The sequence below is a fragment of the Eumetopias jubatus genome, unplaced genomic scaffold (genome assembly GCF_037043125.1).
Source record: "Eumetopias jubatus isolate StellerSeaLion01/CBP00866 unplaced genomic scaffold, mEumJub1_p1.0 scaffold_8, whole genome shotgun sequence".
NCBI lineage: Eukaryota > Metazoa > Chordata > Mammalia > Carnivora > Otariidae > Eumetopias > Eumetopias jubatus.
The window spans coordinates 130,430,294-130,456,454 of NW_028274814.1; the positions used below are offsets into that span (position 1 = coordinate 130,430,294).

A 26,161-nucleotide genomic window follows, 5' to 3' on the forward strand; every position below is an offset into this window, starting at 1 on the left:
TAATTCAGACAGCTTTGAAATTAGGCAATTATTAACAAAGGTTTCACTTGGGAATATTCACATTGGTTCTGTTAAAGGAACCAGACTGTGTCCAAGAGGGAGTGACTCATGCCGATAAGCCCCAGTTTAGCAAACCCAAACTGAACTCCATTTCTTTGCTGGGCTCTCCCAGAAAAGCAAGGCCCAGGTCAACCAATCAGTACTTGCTTGCTCAGCAGAAGTTACCTGACCTGGCTCTGAGACTTGCCTCTGTTCCATGTAAAGAAAGTGACCTTGCTTTAACCAATCAGCAAATGCCCAGTATAACTTCCTTGTTCCTGTTCCCTTCTGCCTATAAAATCTCTTGCTTTGTACAGCTCTTCCAAGCTCCTTTCTATCTGCTTAGACTGGACGCAACCCAATTCATGAATCACTGAATACAGCCAATAAGACCTGTGTAATTTACTCAGTTGAATTTTGTTAACAGTTAAAAATTTACACAAAAGTGAAATTTCATTAATTTTTCTGTATTACATCATTTCAAATTTGAATGATTCAAATTTATATAAAATAAGGCTGTGATGTATTTTATACCCAAGAAAATCTAATGGAAAGATCATTCCCAAAAGAGTTTTAAGCGCATCTAAAGGTTACGTGTGCATGCGCGCTTCAAAAATCATGGAGCGGGGCGCCTGGGTGGCTCAGTCGGTTAAGCGGCTGCCTTCGGCTCAGGTCATGATCCTGGGGTCCTGGGATCGAGCCCCGCGTCGGGCTCCCTGCTCAGCAGAGAGCCTGCTTCTCCCTCTCTGCCTGCCTCTCTGCTTACTTGTGCTCTCTCTCTCTCTGTCAAATAAATAAAATAAAATCTTTAAAAAAAAAAAAATCATGGAGCAATACCTCCCAATGGGTAGAATGCCAGTTCTACAGAATGTTAACTGGCATTTTGTAGAAAATGGATTTCATTGTCAAATAAATTTGGGAAATACTGGACTAAACAAAGTCAACAGGTTTCCTGTGAATTCTGAAGAGAGAGAATTCACCCTTCTCCCCAAACATGTTTTACATAAATAATTCATTCATTTATTTTTGTAGAGCCGGCTATAAAATTCACTGATAAAGGTATGGCTCTTAGTGCACTAGTTCTTATGCAGGTGAGGGAAGAAAGATTCTCTCAGAAGAGAGAATTGGATGGCCCATTCATTTCTATCGTTTCATAAATCAAGGTCGCCTAGGACACCCTCTTTGAAATAATTATATAATAACAGTATTGTAGCTAATGTTTACTGACATTTACTATGTGCCAGGCATTATCCTAAGTACTTGCTATTCATTTTCTCATTTAATCCAAAAACCCTATCAGGTAGGAACTGTTACCACCATTTTCACAGATGAGGAAAATGAGCATTAGAGTTAAAATTTTCAGATGGTTAGAGGAAATGGAAGGAGCTGGGAGCTAAACCCAACTCAATCTGATTTCCAGGGCTCAAGCTCCCTAACCACAATCACAATATTATATAATTAAGTTTTTTCTAAAACAACTTTAAAAAACAAATTTCAGTTTTTCTTGATAATATTTTAAAAAGTGGGTTGGGATACTTTTCATTAGGTCATTTTACATTGCCTTAAAAAAGGGGGGGGGAGGGACTACAACCCATGTTGATCCACCAACTAGATATGTTAGCATTTGAAACATTTTTATAAATGTTTATAATGGAGTATATGATGGGTTAAAACCTGGTGGAATTAGATCATATGAATTCCTTCTTAAAGAGTAACAATGCCCTAATATGATCAAATAACTTTCTAAAAAGTGAAATCTTGGCCCATATTGCTTATTTACTGAAAATCAAGGTATTTCACATAGCTAAAACTTGTGACAGAACACTTGTGATATACTGAACATAAAATTATTTTATCTAATGCCACCACCAGACACAATTTTTGGGGCATGGAAAATTGAACTTCTCTCTGCAGAGCAATTCGCTAGTCAAGAAAAATTACCTTTAGATTTAGTTATTTTAAAAAGAAATGCTTATGTATTTCCTTTGTGTATCTGAATACTGCTACAACAACCCAAATTCTGAGAATCTAGTCTTGTCTGGGCATTTAAATGTAAGTGAACATTTTTTCCCCCCAATTAACTAGTAATTCAATTTTCTTCAGAAAATGTCTAGTTCCATTTTCTCAGCAGGTCAAAGTGCTGTTAAGAGGAATTACAAAGGCATCGTTTGCATATGTAGCAGCATCATAAACTGGTATCACACTGTGAAACAAAAACCATAGCAAGTCACTTATTTTTTTAAACCAGGAGTGAGAATCATAGAAAAATTAGATATAATGTAAAATAGTGAAACACACACACAGAAGATCACCTCAATTAACAACTCTATCCTTAACTGAATGCTTCTCTAATATTTTAATGCACATTTTAGAATGAAAGAAATCTGTTTGTATGTTCTAGGGGGAGTTCTTAGGTTTGAAGTCAAAGAAAGAATCAGTGGAAGCTAAGAAGACCATCCCCTGTGGATGCCTTTTACTTTTTATTAATTTGCATGGGGGAGCAGAAAGCAAGCACTTGGCTGACGCAGATCTCCTGAGTCCCACTCCGTTACAAGCTATAGCTGTAACCTTCCGGGCTCAAGGCACTTAGAACTGCTGACCTCTGTTGTAAAATTAAGGCACAAAATAATTTCTAAAATCCATTTTAGCTTTAAAACTCAATGACTCTAATCAGTTTACTGACTTCAAAAAATAGTACAAAATATTTATGAAAAATGTACAACTCTTTAGACAAGTTTAAGGAAAACCATGCCTCCAAATGAATCATTAGTGCTTCTTTATTCTGGCCCTAACACACAAGAGCAGGAAGGGGCAGCAGAGTGCAGAATTACCACTTCCAGCACTGTTTAGTTCTAGTTGCTTTTGGCAGGGGAGGGCGGTGGTGGGGTGGGTAAGTAAAAGTAAATAAATGAATGAAGACATGCAAGGGAAAAGCAGCAATAATCATGAGGCTAACAATATTAACAGTATGTTGAAAGGTGTCTTGAGTGTCATGAACCAAAGGGCAATTTTCTCTATTCAAAAATATCCATGTCTGGGGCGCCTGGGTGGCTCAGTTGGTTGAGCGTCCAACTCTTGATTTCGGCTCAGGTCATGATCTCGGGGTTAGGATTAGGTGGGATCAAGCCCTGCATCAGGCTCCATGCTCAGCAGGGAATCTGCTTCTCTCCTTTTCCTTCTGACCCTCCCTCCTGCTCTCTCGTGCACTCTAATAAATAAATAAATCTAAAACAAAAATATCCATGCCTGGCTCTGAGTGTGGTTTTCTGTAGCAACTCTTGCACTTTCAGACCAGCCTACAGTTTGCTCATGGATCCAGCTTTGAAACTGCCAAGATGATCATAGGCATCGTAACTCTGATAAATCGATAACAATTGTGGATGGTTTGTGTCGGCTCAACATCTTCTCCCTTTTACTAGTCTGGAGGGAAAATGAGGGACTCTCTTGGAACAGTGGATAGTCAGATGAGTAAATTCCTCTGTGGTCCCAGGCCTTCTAATTCTAGCCTGGAAAAAGACATGCTAACGTGAATGCCTACGTTGCAGGCTGAGGGTAATATGGCCCACGACACATAATGTGAGAGAAAGATTTGGGCCCCATCTTTCCCATTATGTTCTAGAAATCCTCACTTGGGCAAATGGACCCATGTTAAGGGCTAGCACTTCTTGGCTATTTTTTAGTGGGATACCAATCCACAAGGCACTTTTAAGTGAGGGAGTCAGTGGGTAATTCCACGGTAATTCCATATTTGTATTAAGGAAAACAACTTGCCCTGTACCCTGCCATTAGAAACCTAGATGGTTAGACCGATCTAATAGAGAAGTGAGAGAAAAGCTGGCTTCAACTCCAGAGAAAGGGCATGCAACAAAGCAAAGAAACAGGATGGTGGACAGCATGGAGTTCCAGTTATCTTTCATACAGAGGTGTGCTTGAATGCCACCACTGAGGAGGGCTGTGAGGTCTACAGCTCACCAACAGAGTAAAGGCGGGCCCCTCAGCTGTGCCTTCAAATCTCTGCTTTAGAGCCATCAACAACTCTGTTCAAATACTTCAAAAGATGTTATTAACATTTCCTAACCAATCACAGAAGATGCTGGACCTTTATAAGCTTTTTTCTTCACTCAAAAAACTTACCAAACATCCATTATATGCCAATGTGAGTGATAAGAGGGCAAGTAGTAACTCCTGCCCTCAAGGAAAGTATAATCTACTAGGTGGGTAGAATATGCATACAAACACAAACCTCATCTGAAGATTACTCACCAAAGCTTGTCTACCTCAAATACTTTAGTCACTTATGCCTGCCAGCATTTAGAAGAGTATCTAAACATATAACAATTGAGGACCTTTCTTCTCTGCAGGAAGGTACAGGGGTAATCAGGACCCCTGACTGTTATCTCTTCGCTAATGCACAGTATGGGACAAACTGACTGTCAAAACAGGCTCTTGTCTTAAGGGCACAAGAAGCTTCTAGCCCAATGTGAAAATCAATTTCTGAAATACGTTTTAGAAATAAAATTCCAAATTTCATTGCTTATTTCTCATTTCTGTAGAAGTTTTTTTTTTTTTTTTTTTGGTTCCCTCACACAAGATGAGACTATTCAACATAAACAAAATCTCTATTACAGTACAGCTGTGGCTCACAATAATAAAAAACACAAACCAAGGACATCAAAGGACAAATGGTTTTAAAAGATGGTTTTAAAAAGGCAATTAAAGGGGCTCCTAGGTGGCTCAGTTGGTTCCAAGTGTCCAAATCTTGGTTTCGACTTAGGTCATGATCTCAGGGACCTGAGACTGAGCCTGAGTTGGGCTCCGTGCTCAGTGGAGAGTCTGCTTGAGATTCTCTCTCCCTCTCCCTCTGCCCCTCCCCCTGCTGTGTGCACACTCTCTCTCTAAATAAATAAAATCTTTTTTAAAAAAAGCAAATTAAAGAACTATTTAAGCCAGTAATTTCCCAAACATTTCTAATTTCTTTTCAATACAATCCTGTCAGGTAGGCACTGCTGGCTTCATGTAATAGATGAGGAATCTGAAGTTTGGGAGGTGAAATAATTTATTCCTGATACAGTTCTTGCACTGAGGAGGACACAATCTTTGACTGTGCTCTCCTTGTTTTACTCATTTAATCAGCTATCCTGTGCATTCTACTGTGGCAACTTCTCTTCCATTCATCCCTCCTCTACAGAACCGCTGCAGCCCCCTGGGCCAGAACCTCAGAAGACTCTTTCCTAACTGGTCCCCGTTTCTCCCCTCATCTGGTATATGCAACACATAGGTCTTCTGGAAGCACAGCTCTGCTCACTTCCATTTCCTTCCTCAAAAGCCTTCGATAAAGTCATTTCTCAGCCAGGCATTCAAATACTCTTCCCAATTTGTACTCAAGCGACTTTTCCCCCCACCTTATTTCCCTCTGTCTGTAACCACCAAACACCCCAAACTTCAGCCTATTGGAAACACATGCTTTTATTCAAAGACATTTTGATCTTGCCCATCTCTCTAACTCTGCTTTGAGAAATGACTTTCCTAATTCTTCCCATCATGTTCTAATTCTGTGCATGTTCCAGTTCTAATCACTCTTAATATGAGGACCAGATCAATGCCACCTGCATCTAGAAGCCTTAGCTTCTCCCTCCTCAGACCTCCTACGGCACACCTTAACTCCTTTAACTACTTTTGATAACCCAAGAAACAGTTACTGAGTAACTATTAAGTGCCAGGCACTGTGATAAATCAGAGAATGCAAAGATGAACTAGAAGAACTTTTTTTTTTTTTTTAAAGCTTACAGTTTTAATTACGGAGACAGAAGGGAACAAAAAACAACATCTTGTAAGTTCCACAAAAAGTGGTCAGCTCAGGAGTCTACCTGAGCCTAAATGAAGGATAAGCTTGGCTTTGCCTAGGAAAATCAAAGCTTCCCAGCAGAGCTGACACTTGGGCTGAGTGGGAAAAGATGCACAGGTGCCTGCTCTCAGGACCAGTGCATATACATACACTACCTCCTGTCGCTGAGCTGGAGTCAGGGAATCCAAGCAGCAGAATGGAGAGAACAGACTCTGAAATCCCCGACTGTAAAACCCTCACATACACTAGGACTAGTTTATGAACTATAATAATACAGTGTTTGTGGAAGCAATTTTTAAACAAAGTGTTACAGAAATTTAAGGTATCATTTCTTTGTAAATAACAAAGCTTCCTATCTACCTTTTGGATTTAATTGGCTACAGGAATACCGGATCCATTTTAAGAAACATGTTAGTAGACAGTAAAAGTTTAACAGAATAATCTATAATGTTGTCAAATCTAAGTTTTATGATGTACTGCTCTACTGCTCAGTCTCTCCCTCCAAACACACATCCCCCCAGAACACCCACACATTCACAACTTACAAAGCAAATGTCTTAAGAGCAGTGAATTCACACTCCCATTTTTAAATGTACACTTAAATATGTAAGAAGCATCTTCAACCAGAGCCTCCTAATAATTTCCCACTTTATTGTTAGCAATTTTCCTAATATTATAGAACCTGTGCCATCTCTGTTTGTAGACACAGCTCAAAGGATTTTCCATTTCCTCCTCAGCACCAATAAATTCCCAGTCCATACACATGGCTTCCTAATTTTATTTCAGTATTTCTTTAGGAACTCAAATTGGTCGACAAAATGCAAAATTATGTAGTGAAGAGTTTCGAATAGGGATGGGGAACAGAAGTCTTCACTGTATATATTTGTATTAAGGAAAAGAACTTGCCCTGTACCCTGCCATTAGAAACCTAGAACCCGGGCATCTGAAACAATGGGAGACGGTTGCAGGAAGGGACAACAAGCAGGAAGAGAAGCGGGCCGTGGGGAGGAGAGGCACAGGGAGGAACTGTACAGCCAGCACCAGGACAGGACTCGGGGAGGGTACTGTTGACTCTGACGGCCTGAACAGGTCAGTGACTCCTCCCCAAAACAAGACAACGGTAAGGAAGCTGGACAAAAACTGTCCCACAGTCATTTCACATTCTGGAAATCAAAGGCGGATGATAAAGAAATTTCTTGAAAAATTGCTAGAGCTTAGGGTAAGACCAGCAAGAGGCCACACACGTTGCCTGTGGCGATTCCAACCCGCCACGCCATCCCTGCCCCAACACCACCACCGATCCCTCAGTTCTGTGGGAGAGCACTTCGTTTTTATCAGGACAGGGCCAGGGCCATGAGAAGTAGCAGCTGTGCTATCAGAAGGGGTAAACCCAACTTGGGGCATTTGGGGCAGGGGTGGAATGAGTGCTGGGGGGAAGGGGTGGGCAGTAGAAAACCCACAGCTCTGTCGGCTAAAAGTGGCAAGTTTGGTAGGCCCTAACAGGGGAAATTTAGTTCTTCTATCTTGAGCTTGTGGTCTGACTGAGGTGAGTGGTGGAGCAACCAGCAATAAGAAGGGGAGATCCTGGAAAAAATGAGAGAATTATAGAGGAGCTAGATATGCTCTCCTCATATCTGTGACCAATGGTGAAACTAGAAGCATGAGGAGGGGAGACATGAGAGCCCAACAGACAGAAAAGGCCAGGCAGACCTGAGAACTGGCTGAACTCTGAACTCACTTCCCAACCCACAAACAGATGGATCGACAAGAGTTCGGCAGAAGCGTTACAAGCTGGAGCTGCTTCAACACAACCTCTGCCCAAATCCCTGGCTGACCACTGAGCTAGGGAGACACAGGGATGACGCCTAGCCAGGAAAACAAGTAAAAATGAGAGGGAAAATCGCTAAGATTTTGTGCAGAAACAGCAGTGGCTGCACACCATCGAGAAGTCACAGACCACAGTTTAAATTCAAGCAAATTACTTAAAACATACACACATACACACACCTATACCTCTAAAAAAAATAACACTTCAGAGCTGCTGCAATATATTACTAAAATGTCCAGTTTAATAAAAAATTACAAGACCTGTATAGAAACAGGAGAGTATGGCCCGGATTCAAGAAAACAAGCAGAAACTAGAAAAGGACCCTTGAGTGGGCCTGGATGTTGGACTCAGCAGGTGACTTCAAAGTGGCAGTTACATACGTATTCAGAGAATTGAAGGAAATATGATGACAAGGAATCTCAACAGAGAAGCAGAAATCACAAATGAGAATTCTGGAGTTGGAAAGTACAGTAACTGAAATAAAAAATTCACTAGATGGGGTCACAAGCTGGTGCAATGTGGCAGAACAAGAGTGAGTGGACTGAAAGAGACATTAACAGAAATTCTCCAATCTAGTGAACAGAAAGAAAAAACATCAAAGAAAAATGAACAGAACGTTAGATTCTGTTTCGATTCAACTCAAAAACAAACAAAAAACTAGAACTTGAACCTGTGGGTGACTGACATCAAGTTCTCAACATATTTGTGGTGAAAGTCCCAGGAAGAGAGGAGAAAGAGAAAGAACAAATAGTTGAAGAAATATTCAAAGAGTTCCCAAATTTGATAAAAATATTAATCTACAGATCCAAAAATCTCAATAGATTCCAAGTATGATAAAAACAAAGAGATCCACCCTAAACACATCAGAGTCAAACTGCTCAAAGCCAAAGATAAAATAAAAATCTTGAAAGCAGCAAGAGAAAAACAATTCATCACAGAAAGGGGAACAGCAGGATTAATAGCTGACTCCTGAGAATCAGCTCGTTCTTGTCAGAGGCCAGAGGGCAGTGGGATGACAGGTTTAAAGTGCTGGGGAGTAGTGAAAAACGGTCAACTAAGAATTGTACAGTGAGCAAAACTATCCTTCAAAAATGAAGAAAAAAATAAAGACATAGTTCCTAGATACCCAAAAACAGAAAATTTGTTTCAAACAGACCTAGTCTACAGAAAATACTGAAAGACATCCTACAGGCTGAAAGGAAATGATATCAGAATACAACTCAAATCCACAGGAAGATACGAAGATTACCGAAAATGGTAAGTTTCTTTGAAAATATAAGATCTTTTAAAGTAATAATTACAATACTGTATTGTTGCATTTCTTGTCTCCAACCATCTTCTTGTTTTATCTATTTTGTCTGATATTAGTATAATCACTTCAGGTCTCTTATGATTACTGTTCGTATGACATCTTTTTCCTTCATTTTGTCTCAAACTCTTTGAATCTACGGTGTGTCTCTGGTAAAAAAAACATACAACTGGATCTTATATGTATAATATAGATGACAATAATAGTACAAAGGATGGTGAGAAATGAAGCTATATGAGACCAAAGCTGCAATATTTTACCAGAATAAGACACACACACACGTGTTGTGTGTGCACCCACAAGTAAGCAAGCATGTACACACATCAGTAAATTATGCTAAGTCGAAGATGTAATCCTTGATCAAGAACTAAGAAAATATAAAAATAACAACACAAATAACTAATTAAAAAAATCACAAAGGGATTTAAAAGGTACAATTAAGAATTATTTAACAGAAATCAGTAAAGAAGGAATAGAGGAACAATAAAAGATAGGAGACATAAAACAAGTAGTTAAATGGCAGCCATAAATCCACCCATATTAACAATTACTTTAAATGTAAATAGACTAAATACTCTGATAAAAAGGCAGTCATTTTCAGATTGGCTAAAGTAAGATTCAGTTGTATGGTTTTGGTTTTTGTTTTTTTACCAGAGACACACCTTAGATTCAGAGTTTGAGACAAAAATGAAGGGAAAAGATGTCATACAAATAGTAATGATAAGAGACCTGAAGTGATTATATTAATATTAGACAAAACAGACTTAAGAAATAATGATAGAAAAAGAGGGAGGGACATTTCATATTGAGAAAAGGCCAACTGGTTAGGAATAGTCTGTAGGAAAGACCATCTACTAAGCCTTAAAACAAGTCTCAATCAATTTTAAAAAATTGAATCATACAAAGTATGTTCTCTCTCCACAATGGTATTAAATTATAAATCAAGAAAAGAAAGTTGGGAAATCCTCAAACATTTGGAAATTAAGAAACACATGTCTATGTAACCCAGGATCACAGAAGAAATCATAAAGAGAAATTTAAAAATATCTTGAATGAAAACAAAAACACAATGTATCACATTGTATGGGAAACTTAAAGGGGAAATGTATAGCTTTAAACACGTATCAGACAGGGAAAAAAATCTAAAATCAATGATCTGGGGTCATCATCCCAGGCTCCTGGGATTGAGCCCCACATGGGGCTCCCTGTTCAGGGGGAGTCTGCTTCCCCCCTTCCTCCTCCCCTGCAACTCAAGAGACTTAAAAAAAACAAAAACAAAAACCTAAGACCAAATCAAACTCAAAGCTAGTAGAAGGAAGGAAATAATAAAGGTCAGAATGGAAATCAATGAAATATAAAACAGAAAAACAACAGATTTTTAAAAAAATCAATGAAATCAAAAGCTGGTTTTCTGGAAAGATCTGCAAAATTAATAAACCTTAGCTAGACTGACCAACAAAAAAAGAAGGCACAATTGCCAAAATCAAGAATCAAAGAGGGGATATCACTACAGATGCTACAGAAATTTAAAACAGGATCATATGGGATTATTATGATAATTAACTTTACACGAACAAAACAGATAATTTAGATGAAAAAGAAAAATTCCTAGAAAGTCACAAATTACCAAGATTGATTCGATGTGAAACAGAACATAGAAATAAAAATAGAAAAAGGACAGATAACTAGTAAAGAAATAGACGTAGTAATTAAAATACTTGATAAAGCCTCAGATTTGTATTTTATTCCTGCTTCGCACAGTAGTTCTGGTAAGACTGTGAATTCATAATCATTTGAAACTGATTTGGAAATGCAGCCAAGATAGCAGCCAATATGTTCATGATTCCAGAACAAATGCTACGGAATCCTCACCTGTTACCCATCATGGGCTTACATCTTCCTAATAAACTGTCTACTGTAGCCCATTACTTATGAAGTATAAAATTATGTGCTTATATTTAACTGATCAACCCTGAAAAGATAACATGTTTTCAAGGAAAGAATGGATTTCTTTGTGGTCTAATAACTAATAAAAGAAAATGGAAAGTATTTGAAGGTTAAATCCATCCTTATGCAATAAAAGCTTCCACTGTAAGGCTATTTATTGGGAAGTAAATCATATCAAGTGGTTTAAAGGCTGAATAAGGCTCTCCTGATAATCTGAAACAGGAAGGGCAAAAAGAAATCTAAAAACCAGACACAGATCTTTCTATCCAGAGTACAGAACATGTTTATCTTTGGAGATAAACCAGCAATCCCACAGACAATATGACTTCCTGTGTATTGATATATATGTGATATATACCTACTGGATGATTTTTGACATTTCTTTTACTTTAGCAAGTTAGTAGCAAGAGGCAAAGCCACAGAGGTCGCCTAGGGCCCGGGATTAGTAAACCAAGTACAGAGTTTGGATTTTATTGTAAGTATGTGAAGGAACTGTTAGAGTTAAGCAGGAAAGTAACATTTGCGTGAGAAAACAGAGCACTATGTTGGCTGCCGTGTGGAGAAGGGATAGGCAGGCAGGCAGCAATAACACAGGAAATAAGCCATGAGGCCTGGACGAGCATGGGGATGACAGTGATGATACCATACATGACTTCAACTCTTTTAAATCCCATAGCGGCCAGCAGAGGCAGGTACTGCTGTCTTCCTTTTCTAGGTACAGGTATGTATTTGTCCTCACTGAGCACGCCAACACAGAAAGAGGTTAATAAAGTCATGCTGCTAAGCAGGGCCCAACTCAAACCCAAGAAATCTGGCAGAAGAGCTGAGCTGTTAATCATGTACACTATCCAGTTAGAGTATTAAGATAAAGAGAAGAGCTGAAGAGAATGCTTCGAGTTATAGTTACTGGACTTGCAAATGCATTGGATGTGGAGACGAAGGAAAGAGAGAAGGCTCCTAGGTTTTGCTGGAGCAGCAAGGTGAATTTAGTAGTATAATTATAGAGAGAGAGGACATAAAATAAGAGGAAGAGGGTGGTCCTAGGACACAGGCCTGGAATGCTGCAACATTTAAAAACTGAACAGAGGTGGCCATGAGTGGCTCAGTCTGCCTTTGGCTGGGGCCATGATTCCAGGGTCCTGGGACTGAGCTCCACATGAGGCTCCCTGCTCAGCGGGGAGTTTGTTTCCCCCCTTACTGCTCCCCTGCAAACTCTCTCTCCCAAATAAATAAATCTTTTAAAAATAAATAAATAAAAATTTAAAAAATTTAGGGGTACCTGGGGGGCTCAGTCGGTTAAGCGTCTGCCTTTGGCTCAGGTCATGATCCCAGGGTCCTGCGATCAAGCACTGCATCGGGCTCCCTGCTCAGCAGGAAGCCTGCTTCTCCCTCCCCCACTCCCCCTGCTTGTGTTCCCTCTCTCACTGTGTCTCTGTCAAATAAATAAATAAAATCCTAAAAAAAATTTTTTTTAATTAAAAAAATAAAAACTGAACAGAGAGATAGGAACCAGCAAAGGGGACTAAGAGAGAACTTCCAGTGCACAGGAGGGAAACAGGGGGTGTGCCAAGAGCAAGAGACTATGTCCAGGAGGAGGGAGGAAGCAATGTGCAGAACACTGCTGAGAGGTTGTATACAGTGACAACACAGGAGGGACCACAAGGTGTGGCGAAATGAAGCTTCCTGGTGAAACTGACCTAAGTGTACCCTCACCTGGTGTTGTCTGCTCTGTCTTTAGACCCTAAGCTCCTGGGCAGTGACTGTGATCTCAGATTCTAAATACTTACCTTCTAATTTCAACGCAGGGGGTAGAAATGAAATTACACACATGCTATGTAGTGTCATGTAGATGCTAAATTAATTCAAAGGGTTTTCTGGCTGATGATTCTGGTGAAGATTTCAATATGATGGCAGGCACTCTTCCATTTCCCACCTCAGAGTTCACATACCGTGAGAGATCCGTTTTGTGTGCTGGGTGAGTTGCTACTCTGCTCCCCGTGGGATTGCGTACTTCCGTAGAGTGTCAGGTTATGCTCACTGGTCTGGCCGGCATAGTCCTGAGTGTGTGGCACTCCATATTCTGTGGGAATTCCATTCTGTGGAGGTGGTGGAAACGGGATAGTAGTAAAAGGCTGAACCATTGCGTCAGGAGTTGTTGTTGGCTCCTGGTTACCCTAAAACAAATAGTGGAAGAGAAAATAAGGAGAAAAAGTGACTTTAAGTTCTCATTACATGACTATTTTTGAGTATATAAAATTCTCTGAGTATTCTCTCTTCGTTCTGGCAAAACAGAAGGCTTACTGCCTCAGGACTGGGGCAAACACTGCCATATACAGAGATGTATATATGTAGCCATGCAAACACACACCCAACTTTGGTCAATTTGTGTTCTTAAACAGGTCCACGACCATATTAAAATTGATTAGTTACCAAAGAGGCAAAAATTTTCCTTTAAACTAAGTTTTAAAAAAATGCCAGGAAATTTCTCACACAAGAAGAGTTGTGGCTTTCTTGTGTTTTGTTTTTTTTTAAAGATTTTATTTATTTGACAGAGAGACACAGTGAGAGAGGGAACACAAGCAGGGGGAGTGGGAGAGGGAGAAGCAGGCTTCCCGCCGAGCAGGGAGCCCAATGCGGGGCTCAATCCCAGGACCCTGGGAATCATGACCTGAGCCAAAGGCAGACGCTTAACGACTGAGCCACCCAGGCGCCCCACAAGAAGAGTTTTAAGAGTTGAAATTAGTATTTTCTTCAGGACACTCTTTATCCTCTTACAGAGATTCTCAGGGAAAAACAAAGCAATTTCATTAAATTACAATTCATAACAATAGGTAGGGCGACATTATAAATTAAGTTCTCAAAACAAGACAACACAGATCTCTAGATTTTAAGAGCACAGAGTTCAGAAGAAAGTATATTATTAAAAAGTTAATGTTTGGATTTCAAGATAGAGATTTATTTAAGTCTTGGCTACTAGGTTAACAGTTAAAAAAAATAGGTTCCTTAAATTATAAATATTAGAGACAGACCAAAAAAATCCCCAGATAAAAAAATTTAAGAGTTCTTCACAATCACTGTGAGCTTTATAAGGCTAACTGCACAGCAGGATACCTCTCCATGTGATAACCATTCCCAGATGCTTACCTGGAATTCACTGTGATATCTGAAATATCAATAAAGAGTACGCAGGAACTACAGGGAATTGTTAGAAGGAGCCATTGTGGCTCCAGAGCCCCTCTCTCACTTCTGTCCTAAGTTCAGATACAAAAGAGTTTGAATCTTGCACTCCCTCCCCTGGCCTCCATTTTATTCCATAAAAAGCAAAGCCATTATTTTACTGAAGATACACAAGTCTGCAAAGTCTTGGGCCACTGTCCTTCTGTAAGTAGTTGGCAGAGATGGGCAAATGCTTCAAAATGTCTGCACTTTGATAGGCTCCTCCCACTCCTATTTTAGACATCGTATCAGTAGGTAATCAAAGAAAATTTGGGTTTATGTCACTTGGTTTCCTCCTACTCATGAGCACACTTCCATCAGGCAAGGGAATAATTATTCCTCTTTCTCTCTCAGTCCCAATTATCCTTTCCCCTCAGTTCAAGAGGGGATTCTCTATCCAGAGAGCTGCAGGAAACAGAATTCTCAGCAGCATTTTCTAGACATCATCCCAGGCTTTTGACACTAACTTGATGGCCATTAAACTTATATATATCTCAAACAAAATAAATCCAAAGCTGCAGAAAGATCTCACACTATTTTTAAAGAAAGGTTCTGCCATCATTGCTACAATAAGTGCTTCTGCATAAAATGAAACAGAACATATGTACAAAGGCTGTTATAAATGGAGAAATATACATGATCATGGATTGGAAAGCTTGGTATTCTTAAGATGGCCATGCACCCCAAATCCCACAAACTCAATAAAAATCTCAGATATTTTTGCAGAAACTGACAAGGTGTTATTAAAATTTATATGGAAATGCAAAGAGCCTAGAAAAGCCAAAGCGATTTTGAAAAAGAACACAAGTTGGAGGACTTATACTACCTGATTTCAAGACTTATTACAAAGCTGCAGTATTCACAACAGTATGGAACCAGCTTAAAGACACACAAATCAATCAATGAATGAGCAGAAAATATCCAGATAGACACATGCATATACAGTCAGTATTAAGTCATCAAGTCAATTCAGTAGGAGAAAGGAAAGCCTTTTTAACAGTTAAAAAACTGAATACCTACTGGGGAAAAAAAAAAACCTAAACTCATCCCACATATGCAAAAGTTTACTGGAAAGAGGTAACAGACCTAAAACTAAGAGTGTTTTTAAAACTCTAAAACATCTAGAAAAAAAGAGGATAATTGTCAAAATTTTACAATAAACAAAGAATTCTTTGGTCATAAAAAACAAGAACCTTTGAAGAAAAACTTGATAAACCGAACTCCATCAAAATCTAAACATTTCTTACTCTTTGAAAAGTACCACCAAGATAATTAAAAGACAAGATGGAGCATGGAGGCAGCATTCACGGCACACTATCTGGCAAAGAACCATTACAAATCAAAATGAAAAGAACAAAGCATCTTTTTTTAAGATGGGTTAATGACTTTATATATTTATTTATTTTTAAAGATTTTATTTATTTGACAGAGAAATAGAGAGAGAGCACAAGTAGGCAGAGCGGCAGGCAGAGGGGGAGAGAGAAGCAGGCTCTCCACCGAGCAGGGAGCCCGTTCCCAGGACCCCGGGTTCATGACCTGAGCGGAAGGCAGACGCTTAACCCACTGAGCCACCCAGGTGCCCTGGGTTAATGACTTTAACAGAAAAACTCCCACAAAAAGATAAGCCAAAAAAAAAAAAAACATAAGCCAATGGGCAGGAAATACACGAATGTGTGGCTCAACAACATTAGCCGTCAAGAGTATGAAATTAAAACGAAATGAGCTACCATTTCACACCAATTAAAAGGGCCACAAGACTGAAAACACCGAATGTTGACAAGGATGTGGAACAACAAGAACTTTCATATACTGCTTGGCAAAGTGTAAAACAGTATATTCATGTGGAAGAACTATTCTGCAGTTTTACCTTTTTATATAGTTAAAATACTCCTTATATTCAACCCAAAGAAATAAAAGCATATGTATACAGAGACACTTGTACAAGTATGTTCATGGAAGCTTTATTCATAATAGCCCCAAACTGAAAACGACTGTACTGAAATCAACAAAAAAATGGATAAACTGTAGTTTATTCACAAAATGGAATGTTACATAGCTTAAAAAAGAGAGAAAAAAAATAATAAACTACCAATAACACAGATGAATCTTAAAGCTGTGCTAAATGAGATACAAATCTATTGTAACAGAAGTGAGAAAGCAGTTGTTTCTTTTTTGGGGGGCAGGGAGTGATGATGGAGATCTGGAACATTCTTGGATGGAACATTCTAGGATGACAGAAATGTTAAATTTCTTGTTAAGGATGATGGTACCAAATTGTTAAAATTCATTAAACTGAACACTTGATGTCACTACATGTTAATTACAACAAGGGAAAAATAAGGCAATTAAAAAAACACTGGCAAACATATCAAGCTGTGAAATACCTGTCATCATTAAAAATCACCCGTCCCTATGACTCATTCTACACACAATAAAGCGACAAACATGCACTGGAGACAAAGAGAACGCAGAGGCAACTATAGCTATGTACTTAGAAAAGCCCAAGAAATTAACTACAAATGAGTAGACCTAATAATAAAATTTTGTCATATTTATACATTAACTATTTTACAACCAGCAATAACCAGTTATTCAAAAGGGCAACAAAATGTATTGGATAAAACACATGATATATGGGCGCCTGGGTGGCTCAGTTGGTTAAGCGACTGCCTTCGGCTCAGGTCATGATCCTGGAGTCTCCGGATCGAGTCCCACATAGGGCTCCCTGCTTGGCAGGGAGTCTCCTTCTCCCTCTGACCCACCCGCTCTCATGCTCTCTCTCTCATTCTAATAAATAAAATCTTAAACACACACACACACACACACACACACACACACACACACACACGACGTAGGATATAAAACAAGGCCTGAATAAACAGAGAGATGTACTTCGTTTCTGGAGGAATGCTGCATACAGAAATGTTAATCCTTGCTAAAATAAAATGTATACCTAATGTCATTTTGTTAAGACTTTATTTATGTAGAGAGTGCGTGAGGAGGGGGGCAGAGGTGAAGGGAGAGAGAATCTTAAGCAGACTCCCTGCTGAGCGTGGAGCCTGCCATGGGGCTCAGTCTCATGACCCTGAGATCATGACCTGAGCCAAAACCAAGAGTCTGATGCTCAACTGACTGAGCCACCCAAGCTCCCCTACCTAATGTCATTTTCAGTCAGAAGCAAACAGAGCCTGGAGAAGAAAACAGGACTAAATATAATTCTAATTGGTATGTGAAAAACTACTATGAAAGTTTGGAGGGCGCCTGGGTGGCTCAGTCGTTAAGCGTCTGCCTTCGGCTCAGGTCATGATCCCAGGGTCCTGGGATCGAGTCCCACATCGGGCTCCCTGCTCCGCGGGAAGCCTGCTCCTCCCTCTCCCACTCCCCCTGCTTGTGTTCCTGCTCTCGCTATCTCTCTCTGTCAAATAAATAAAAAATCTTTAAAAAAAAAAAAAAGAAAGTTTGGAAAGGGAAAAGCTATGGGTGGGGCATGCTCTATCGTACAGTAAGATTTGCCATAAAGCTACTGTGATTAAACACTAAGCATATACACAGTGATTAACAGAACACTGATTATCCTAAAATAATTTCAAGTTTATATAGAAAATTAATTGAAGATAAAAGTAGCATTTCACTTCAGTGGGGAGAAATTGTTTATTTACCACAGAGGATTTGTAAAGTTGGCTACCCACCAGAAAGAAAATAAATGAGCCCCTCACAGTGTATACTCCAAAAGAGAAAATTTCAAGAAGGAATAAAATCTAAGACAACAATGGAAACTAAGAAAATATAAGAAAACTTGGGAGCATAACTGGGGTTGGGGGACTCACATAAGATAGGAAGATAGGAAACCTAAAAACCAGGAAGGAGAAAAAGGACAGATATGGCTGCAAAAGTTAGGAAGGAAAGGAGAGCAAGGGGAAGAGGGAAGGCAAGAGAAGGGGGAGAAATGGCCTTTCAAGTCAAAAGAAAAACCAACTGGGGCAAAGAATTGCAACAGATAAGACAGACACTGTCATCACTAATATAAGAGTAGGTTATACAAATTGATAAGAAACACACACAACAGAAAAAGGCAAACAATGTAACTGAACAATTCACAGATGATGAAATACCATCAAAATGTTCAATCTCACTAACATATGGAAAAACATATTAACAGCAAAACAAGTCCAATTTTTTAGTCATCTAATTAATAAAATTTACAAAAAAAGTTTTATTGAGATATAATTGACCTACACAACAAACTGCATCTACTTATTTATAGTGTAAGCACTGACATATATACGTGTACATGCATGAAATTATCACTGCAAAGTAGTGGGCATATCTACTCCAAATCCCTGAAAGTCTCCTCATGCTCCTAATAATAAACATGTATTACTTTTGTAATAAAACCTACCAAGTATTGAGCAAGAAAAATGTAATCAATAAGAGGAAGCCGATATGCTGAAGCACTGAAATATTATTGTGCTATCCTTACGAAAATGGTAGTGATGGGGCGCCTGGGTGGCTCACAGGGAGCCTGCTTCTCCCTCCCACTCCCCCTGCTTGTGTTCCCTCTCTCGAGGTGTCTCTTTCTGTCAAATAAACAAATAAAATCTTAAAAAACAAACAAACAAAAAAAGAAAATGGTAGTGACATTACCTAGAGACTAAATTAGTAACTGTCTTTCATTTTCAAGTTGCACCGCATCAAAATTCAGCTGTCTCCCATGTCCAAGAATCACCTCTAAGTGGTATTAAGGACTGCTTTATATAAAAATTTTTCCTTTGCTTAGTTTTTAGAAATTAGGCTATGAAAATCTTAAATTTTTGCCCATAATTTTTCAGGAAAAAGGCTTATCTTTGTCACCCATCACCATGTAAGTTCTTTTCATGATCTCCAGGCTGGGGTATTGTCTATGACTTCTTAGCTATCCTGGGTGTCCTGAGAGAGAAATAAAACAACACTCTCCCTTCTTCAAGTTACACAGGACTGTATCCATATCCACCGACCTGCCTGCCTACCCCCTGCATGAAGCACACTGCTTCAGAAGCCCTCACACGATTTACTGGCCTGAAATCAGATATGAAAGAGAAAATTCAAATTCAGGTGGATTGGTGAACGCAGGAGAGCAAGAGCACCAAAGGTCTCTGTAGATCTACACTCCCAACTCCAGGCATAAATATAATCTTACAGTATACAAGAAGGGTCTACTAAATAATCAGTAAGGCTAAAAGACACTACTTCCCAGTTACAATTAACACAGCAAAGGGACTTGCTTTCCATACTCCAACTCGGCTCCTTGCAGACTCATTCCTGCTCTGGCCTCCCTTCGCCCCCAACCCAACCATGCTGGGAGTGAGGCGCTGGCACAGGAGTTCACAGTACTGCCTCTCCCACAGGGGTAGTCTTGACAAAGCTGGCTCAGTCAACTGAATCAACACATCAATTAGCAGTGGGGGTTAGGGGGAGAAAGGTAAAAACATTTTATAGGATCTACTTGTAGCCTCGACACTATGTGTTTCAAACAAATACGAGGCAGGCAGGGGCTGAACTATTTCCTGAAAAAAGGGAAATGTAAACCTTTGTTATGAGGCCAAAATGAAATTCTTAGCAGATTATTTTACTCCTTATAGGAATTTTTAAATTTTTGTTTAAAAAATATGTTTATATACTAAGGGAATGAAACTGGAACAGGAGTGATTTTGCATTTTGTTTCATACACTCTATAATGTCTGAAAATATCCCCAATAATCTATGATGATGGCAATGATTATAAATGCTAAATGGTTTCAGATTTCTATAAACTTCCAGGATATATTCCAAAGTTTTAAGTTCAGAAAAGAAAATCTGATAGCCCCCAGGCAAACTATGAATAATAGTTCACATGATCATTTCTAGGCAAGATTTTACCTCTATGTTTAATATGAAAATGTTTTGTTTTTAAAATCATAGGCTAAGCAGCTTAGGTATATATCACTTGAGAAAATGAGTTATTAACTTTTTTCCTGTAGTCCACAAAACTAGACATAAATTCTCTTTTACCGAATTTAGCAGTCTATAAATTTTCCCTCCCATGAGATGAACAGACAATAAGGAGTACTATATGCAAATAAAGTTTCTATCTCACTTAACAAGAATCTAATGAAGATTTAACTTCTTTAACTCCTTTCTTCCCTAGAATATAAATTGTGATTTTATGTGAAAGATGAGAAGAAAAACAAACTGCATTTCCTGTTAGTTCTTATCAGTATATCCCAGGAAAATGAAGGTTCTCTGAAAGCAGGACTACCTGCCTACCACACGAAGCACCTAGCTCCAGAAGAAACCCTCACAGCGTTGACCGTTCTGCGCCACAGGTATTCCAATGTCTGACTTCACACCTCCCTCACAACTATGCCAAAATGCCAGCTTCCCTGACCACTCAAACTCTCAGCCCCTATTTCTCTCTGTCCTCTCATCTATAATGATACTGCATTTATTTCGTCTCCTCTATTAGAACATAAGCAAGAGGTTTTACCTGTTTGGCCCACTGACACAACCCCAGGACTAAGAACTACACTTGGCATAGAGTCACATAGCACAACTCTTACTTAAGGGTTTGCATGAGCAGAATAATGAAGCAGAACACCTAAGGTGAAGAATGGTCCCCATCTTGTACAAAGCTAACTGTTAAGACGGAGAGGGTTGTATCTAATCCTCCTAAGATCCACATGAATTTACTACAGGAACTGGCAGGGAATTATAAACAGAGTAATTCTTTGGTTAACTGCCTTCTCATCAGCAACATAATTTACAACACTACTAAACAGTCACATCTCCCAAATTTCCAAAAAAGCTACCTACATTTCTAACACTCTGGTTTAAAAAGTAAGAAGATGTGGCACACTCATAAATGAGTGGCAAAGCTGCTTTTCTAAAGTTATTTTTAAACAGAAGAAGGAGAAGGAAGAGAAGAAAAAGAAAAACCCTGGAGAGACCTATACATGAAACAGATATATGTGGGATATAGCATTATTTGATATTTCAATAATTACTCAACAGATCAATTCGATGTCCTGCCATCTCACTGTTGTTTTATTACCTACACAAAAGTTCAAGAAGAGAAATATTAACAGGACAAAAAATAGTATTTTATTTCACACAGAATGCAGGCCACTGTGACTTAATTTTTAGGATGCCATTCTGATGAAAACTCAAGATGATGCCTGCATAGGAAAGGAATGTGGGGATATAATGACTGAGGATCAGTTTTTCAATGTATTATTCCCTAATACAAACAAATTTGTTTATCACATGACTTAGACACTACCTAAAGATTATCAAATCCACCTGAAACCCAATAAATTCCATATTTCACCGAGGGCAATGCTGAAGTACATGGTTAGAACATAATTTGAATCTCAGCTTTGTCATTACTGTAGTTGTAAACAGTTATGTTATTACCTACCTTTCCTGTGCTTCAGTTTCTTCCTCTATAAAACAGCAATGTTAACGCCACACATTGTTACAAAAATTGTAAGATAAAATGTGAAGTGACTAAAATGCTATATTCCCAATAAAAGTCGCTCTCAACCACTGCAAGCACCAGGTAGATTGTGGGACCAAACTTCCACAACTTAGCAAATGTTAAAATCCTATTAGATGCCACTGTTGTGGATGTTACATGAAATTTTAAAAAACCCTTAAAGACTGTATTTATGGGAACAACATTGAAGAAACAAACTACAGATATACAAAACTAACCATAGCATAAGGGAAAACAACTCCCCCCCCCAAAAAAAAGAACAGAAAAGAGAAGAAAAAAATCTACCAAAAGTAGTTTTTAAAATGATCACTAGCTGAAAAGGTAGTGGGGAGAGATATTTGAAATTCTATTTCAATTCTAAGACATACTAATACCTGCTATGGGTCCACAACTCGTGGGCACTGAAAACATCATTATACAAGTTAGAAATCTGCCTTCCAAGAGTTTACAATCACATTAAGGAGCCTACCATAAACTTCAATACAAGTCAGAGTGCTACATATGAGCACCAAATTGGTGACACAAAGGTTCACCATCATCTACTAAATACATTCTAACATCCTCTAGGCCCTCCCTCAATGGTACATACTAAATGCTTACACTTAATGAATGCTTATTAAGTATCTGGCAATACACTAAGCACTTTGTATGTATAAACACCCAACATATATAAACTGATTTGATTCTTACAGCTGTAAAAGGTAGATATTTCCATTATTCTCCTTTTACAGATAAGGAAACTACCATTTAAAAGGGTTAAGTATTTTATTGAAAAACCATTTGGCTAATAACTGGCACAAGCAGACTCAAATCCAAATCTAAACCATTTCCCAAGCTGGTGTTGCTAGTCCCTACTCCACATGGCATCTCCAGCAGGGTCCACAACCATTTTCCCCCCAGGGCATATCATACACAACTCCCAACCATTAATTCTGTGTTGCAATGAGTCTAGACTTCTACATTCCCTACATCTGGTGCTTTCCCAAATCACAGCCGGTCCGCTATAGCACAGATCAGTTTTGCTCCCCATGCTGTATCCTCTATCAAGAATATTCATGCATAATGAAAACTTAGCTGGACATAAAGAATCAACTCAAATAATCCCTTCTCCATGAAGCTATCCCTAGAAAGGAAGTATGGCATAAAGCAGGGGTCAGCAGGCTTTCCCTGTAAAAGGCCAGATAATATTTTAGGCCTTGCAGGCAGTCTGATTTCTGATGCAACGACTGGCCTCTGCTGTTATAATATGAAAGCAGCCACAGACAATATGTAAACGAATAAGCATGGCTGTGTTCCAGGACAACTTTATTCATGGGCATCGACACATAAATTTCATCTAATTTTCACATCTCAAAATCATCTTCTTCTGATCTTTTTCTAACCATTTAAAAATGTAAAAATCATTCTTAGTTCACGAGCCTTACAAAAACAGGCAGTGGGCCAGATATGGCCTGTAGGCCATAGTTTTTTGACCCCGGTGTATAGGAAAGAGGTTAAGGTTTAGAGCCAAATAAGTCTGGGGTCGAATCCTGACTTAATAACCTGTTAGTTCTGTGACACTGAACAAGAAACTAAGTCTCAGTTTTGTCAACTAGAACACACACAGGACAGCTCTCTCCTGGTGAGGCTAATGTGAGAAGAAGAATCAAAAGTCCGCACATCAGGGTCTAATAGAGTAGACTTGACAGCAAGTGTTGCATTCCCATTTCCTGTTAGAAGAAACTTCTTCCTCTCCTGTATTTCCATAGCACTTAGCCTGCACTCTGAATGTGGATAAGATCTATAAATTCAAAACTTATCTAGATAAGTATCTTATCTTTCCTATTAAATATTCTTTATGGGCACCTGGTCGGCTCAGTTGGTTAAGCGTCTGCCTTTGGCGCAGGTCATGATCCTGGGGTCCTGGGATCAAGTCCCGCATGGCATCAGGCTCCCTGCTCAGTGGGGAGTCTGCTTCTCCCCCTGCTTGTGCTCTCTCTCTCTCTCAAATAAAATCTTTTTTAAAAAAAGCTTCTTTAAGAGAGGACTGTTTTGTACATTGTAGAATCCCATACAGTGCATAATAAATATTAAGCATTAAATAAAAATTTTTAAAAAAGGAGGATTGAGATAGAGAGTCACATGTATGCACACTATAGCAAACTGCTTTGTTTGGTTAGAGTAGAGAGCATAACTAATGAAGGATAATACATGCTGAAACAAATGTTGTCTTGGGTTGATATCATATGGAGAAGAATGTTGGCGTAAGTAAGTGAGAATTGGTAGAGTACCATTAGGAGAGAAAAGACTCAACATTCATGTGCTTGTGCTTTAGATCCACAATTTCCTTCAATCTCACAAACACAAAAGTTAAGAATGACGTCTTTTTCCTTTAAACAACATGTAGTAACAGAGGCGATGCGTTACCATGTATGTATGGTCTTCTGGTATACAATGTGAACTCCGCTAAATATTTTAATTCTAAATTCAAATACACAAGCACAGTAAACAGTTCCCATCATACAGGAAAAATGTATAACCCAAAGACCGAGTCTCAACCCTTTATCGGTCAATCCCCGATTGCAATCTCAGAGCTCCAACCATTACCTACCTATGGGTGATTTCCAAATATTTTTTAGGTCCAACCATGTCCTTTCTCCCATGCTTTCATGGGAGGGACAGCAAAAACAAAAAAGAGCATGAGCTTGAAAGACAGACCTGAGTTAAAACCTCAATTGTACCTCTTACAGATATATGATGAGTTACGTAAGCCTTCTGAGCCTGCTTCTTCCATCTGCAAAATGGACGGTTTATTGCTGAGGCTGTTGCAATGAACGCAGTGAAAGCAAGTGAAACTATTACTACGGCACCAGGCGCCCGACCCCATTAGGTCTCTTGTCCGCTTCTGGTTCTTCCAGAGGCGCATGTCCACCTTGGATCTGATCCCTCCACCCTCAGTGTTTCACTTACACTACAAACTGCGGGTCTAAAAAGTGAGTTTATTACCGTCTTCTCGTACTTCTGCTGAGTTAATTACCTTTCCAGTCAAACAGACGTACTTGGAACCACGCCCTTATCCTTTGCGTCATTTCGCTCTATGTAGTGAGTATCCCAATATCCAAACCCACTGGATAGTGATGGTTTTAACCAGTATTTCCTGGTAATAAAGAACCATCAAAATAGGAGAATAACAGACTTTTAGCTTACGTAATGTTAGCAGCATGTGGGATATACTTTGGGGGTGGCAATGAGAACGCAGCAACAGGAGCATACTGGAGAAGACATGTGGGCCTATGAAAGGGGAATGGGGCAAAGGGAACGGAATCAAGAGATGCTGTGGGGGGAATTTATGGAATGTGGCAACCAACCAGTTATAGGCAACGGGCAGAACAAGATGATTTTTTAAGATTTATAGTTGCAGACTCACTATTCAGGACTTATTAACCCACTCACTTTCATCGATACTTTTATTTATTTATTTATTTAAAGATTTTATTTTTTTAATTGACAGAGAGAGAGAGAGAGACAGCGAGAGAGGGAACACAAGCAGGGGGAGCGGGAGAGGGAGAAGCAGACTCCCCGCTGAGCAGGGAGCCTGACATGGGGCTCAATCCCAGGACCCTGGGATCATGACCTGAGCCGAAGGCAGTCGCTTAACCGACTGAGCCACCCAGGCGCCCCCATCGATACTTTTTAAAGAAAAGTTTTCTCATTATTTACAAGTCACACTGCTTGGGGTAAATGAGTCTATATTGTTATTGTTTCTTAAGTATATTCTCTGTTATACTGAATTATTCTGAGTATTACTTTAATCCTTTTTTACTGACATTTAAATGGCTACAATATGCTAGTCTTTAACATTAGGGAGAGGGAAGGCACATGGGAAAAAATAAGATTTGCTTTTGTAGGACCAAAATTAAAAGGTGAGAAAGGCATGTAAACTAATAATTATATGAATATTATTTGTGCTATAAATAAAGCTAAGCATAAAGTACAATAGGAGAACACAGGAAGAATGGCCAAATGGAATTGCCTTAATTGTTCCAGGATAATTAAAGTCTATGTAATCTTGGAGAGAGAAGAGTATTTTTGTTTATATCTTCCCATTTATTTTTCAACTTCTTTCTAATTTTTTCAGTTTGGTAATCCTGAGTCCCATTTATATACTCGATCTGCTATCGTTCTTCTTCTCCTCAACAGACTGCAAATTCTATCTCAAGAGAAAAGTTTCCTAATTCCTGTATTACATCTGTGATCAGAATGAATCACTGATAAAAAGGGATCAATATGAACTTTCTAACAATAATCATTTTGTTATTTAGGTAGAGCGCCTTCTCACCAGTTTATTACCAGGGCCAGAGTCACTTAGCATTTTCGTCATGCTATAGGAAAATGGAAATTAATTCTCTAGCTTTGCAACAAAAAGAAAATATTTTGCCTTTAAGTCTTTTACGAATTAGATCATTTGTATCCCCTGGGATTTCCCTA

At 39.0% G+C, this 26,161-nt stretch overlaps 1 protein-coding gene across 4 annotated transcripts in view; it reads right to left on the reverse strand.

The window, feature by feature from the left end:
- RBFOX2 (RNA binding fox-1 homolog 2) overlaps positions 1 to 26,161 on the reverse strand; it is a 280,863-nt gene that overhangs the window by 49,014 nt on the left and 205,688 nt on the right. For all 4 annotated transcript variants that reach the window (XM_088025331.1, XM_028088599.1, XM_088025333.1 and 1 more), the window contains one exon: positions 12,918 to 13,142. In XM_088025331.1, the coding sequence (XP_087881457.1) occupies positions 12,918 to 13,142 (225 nt within the window). The remainder of the gene's footprint in view (positions 1 to 12,917; positions 13,143 to 26,161) is intronic.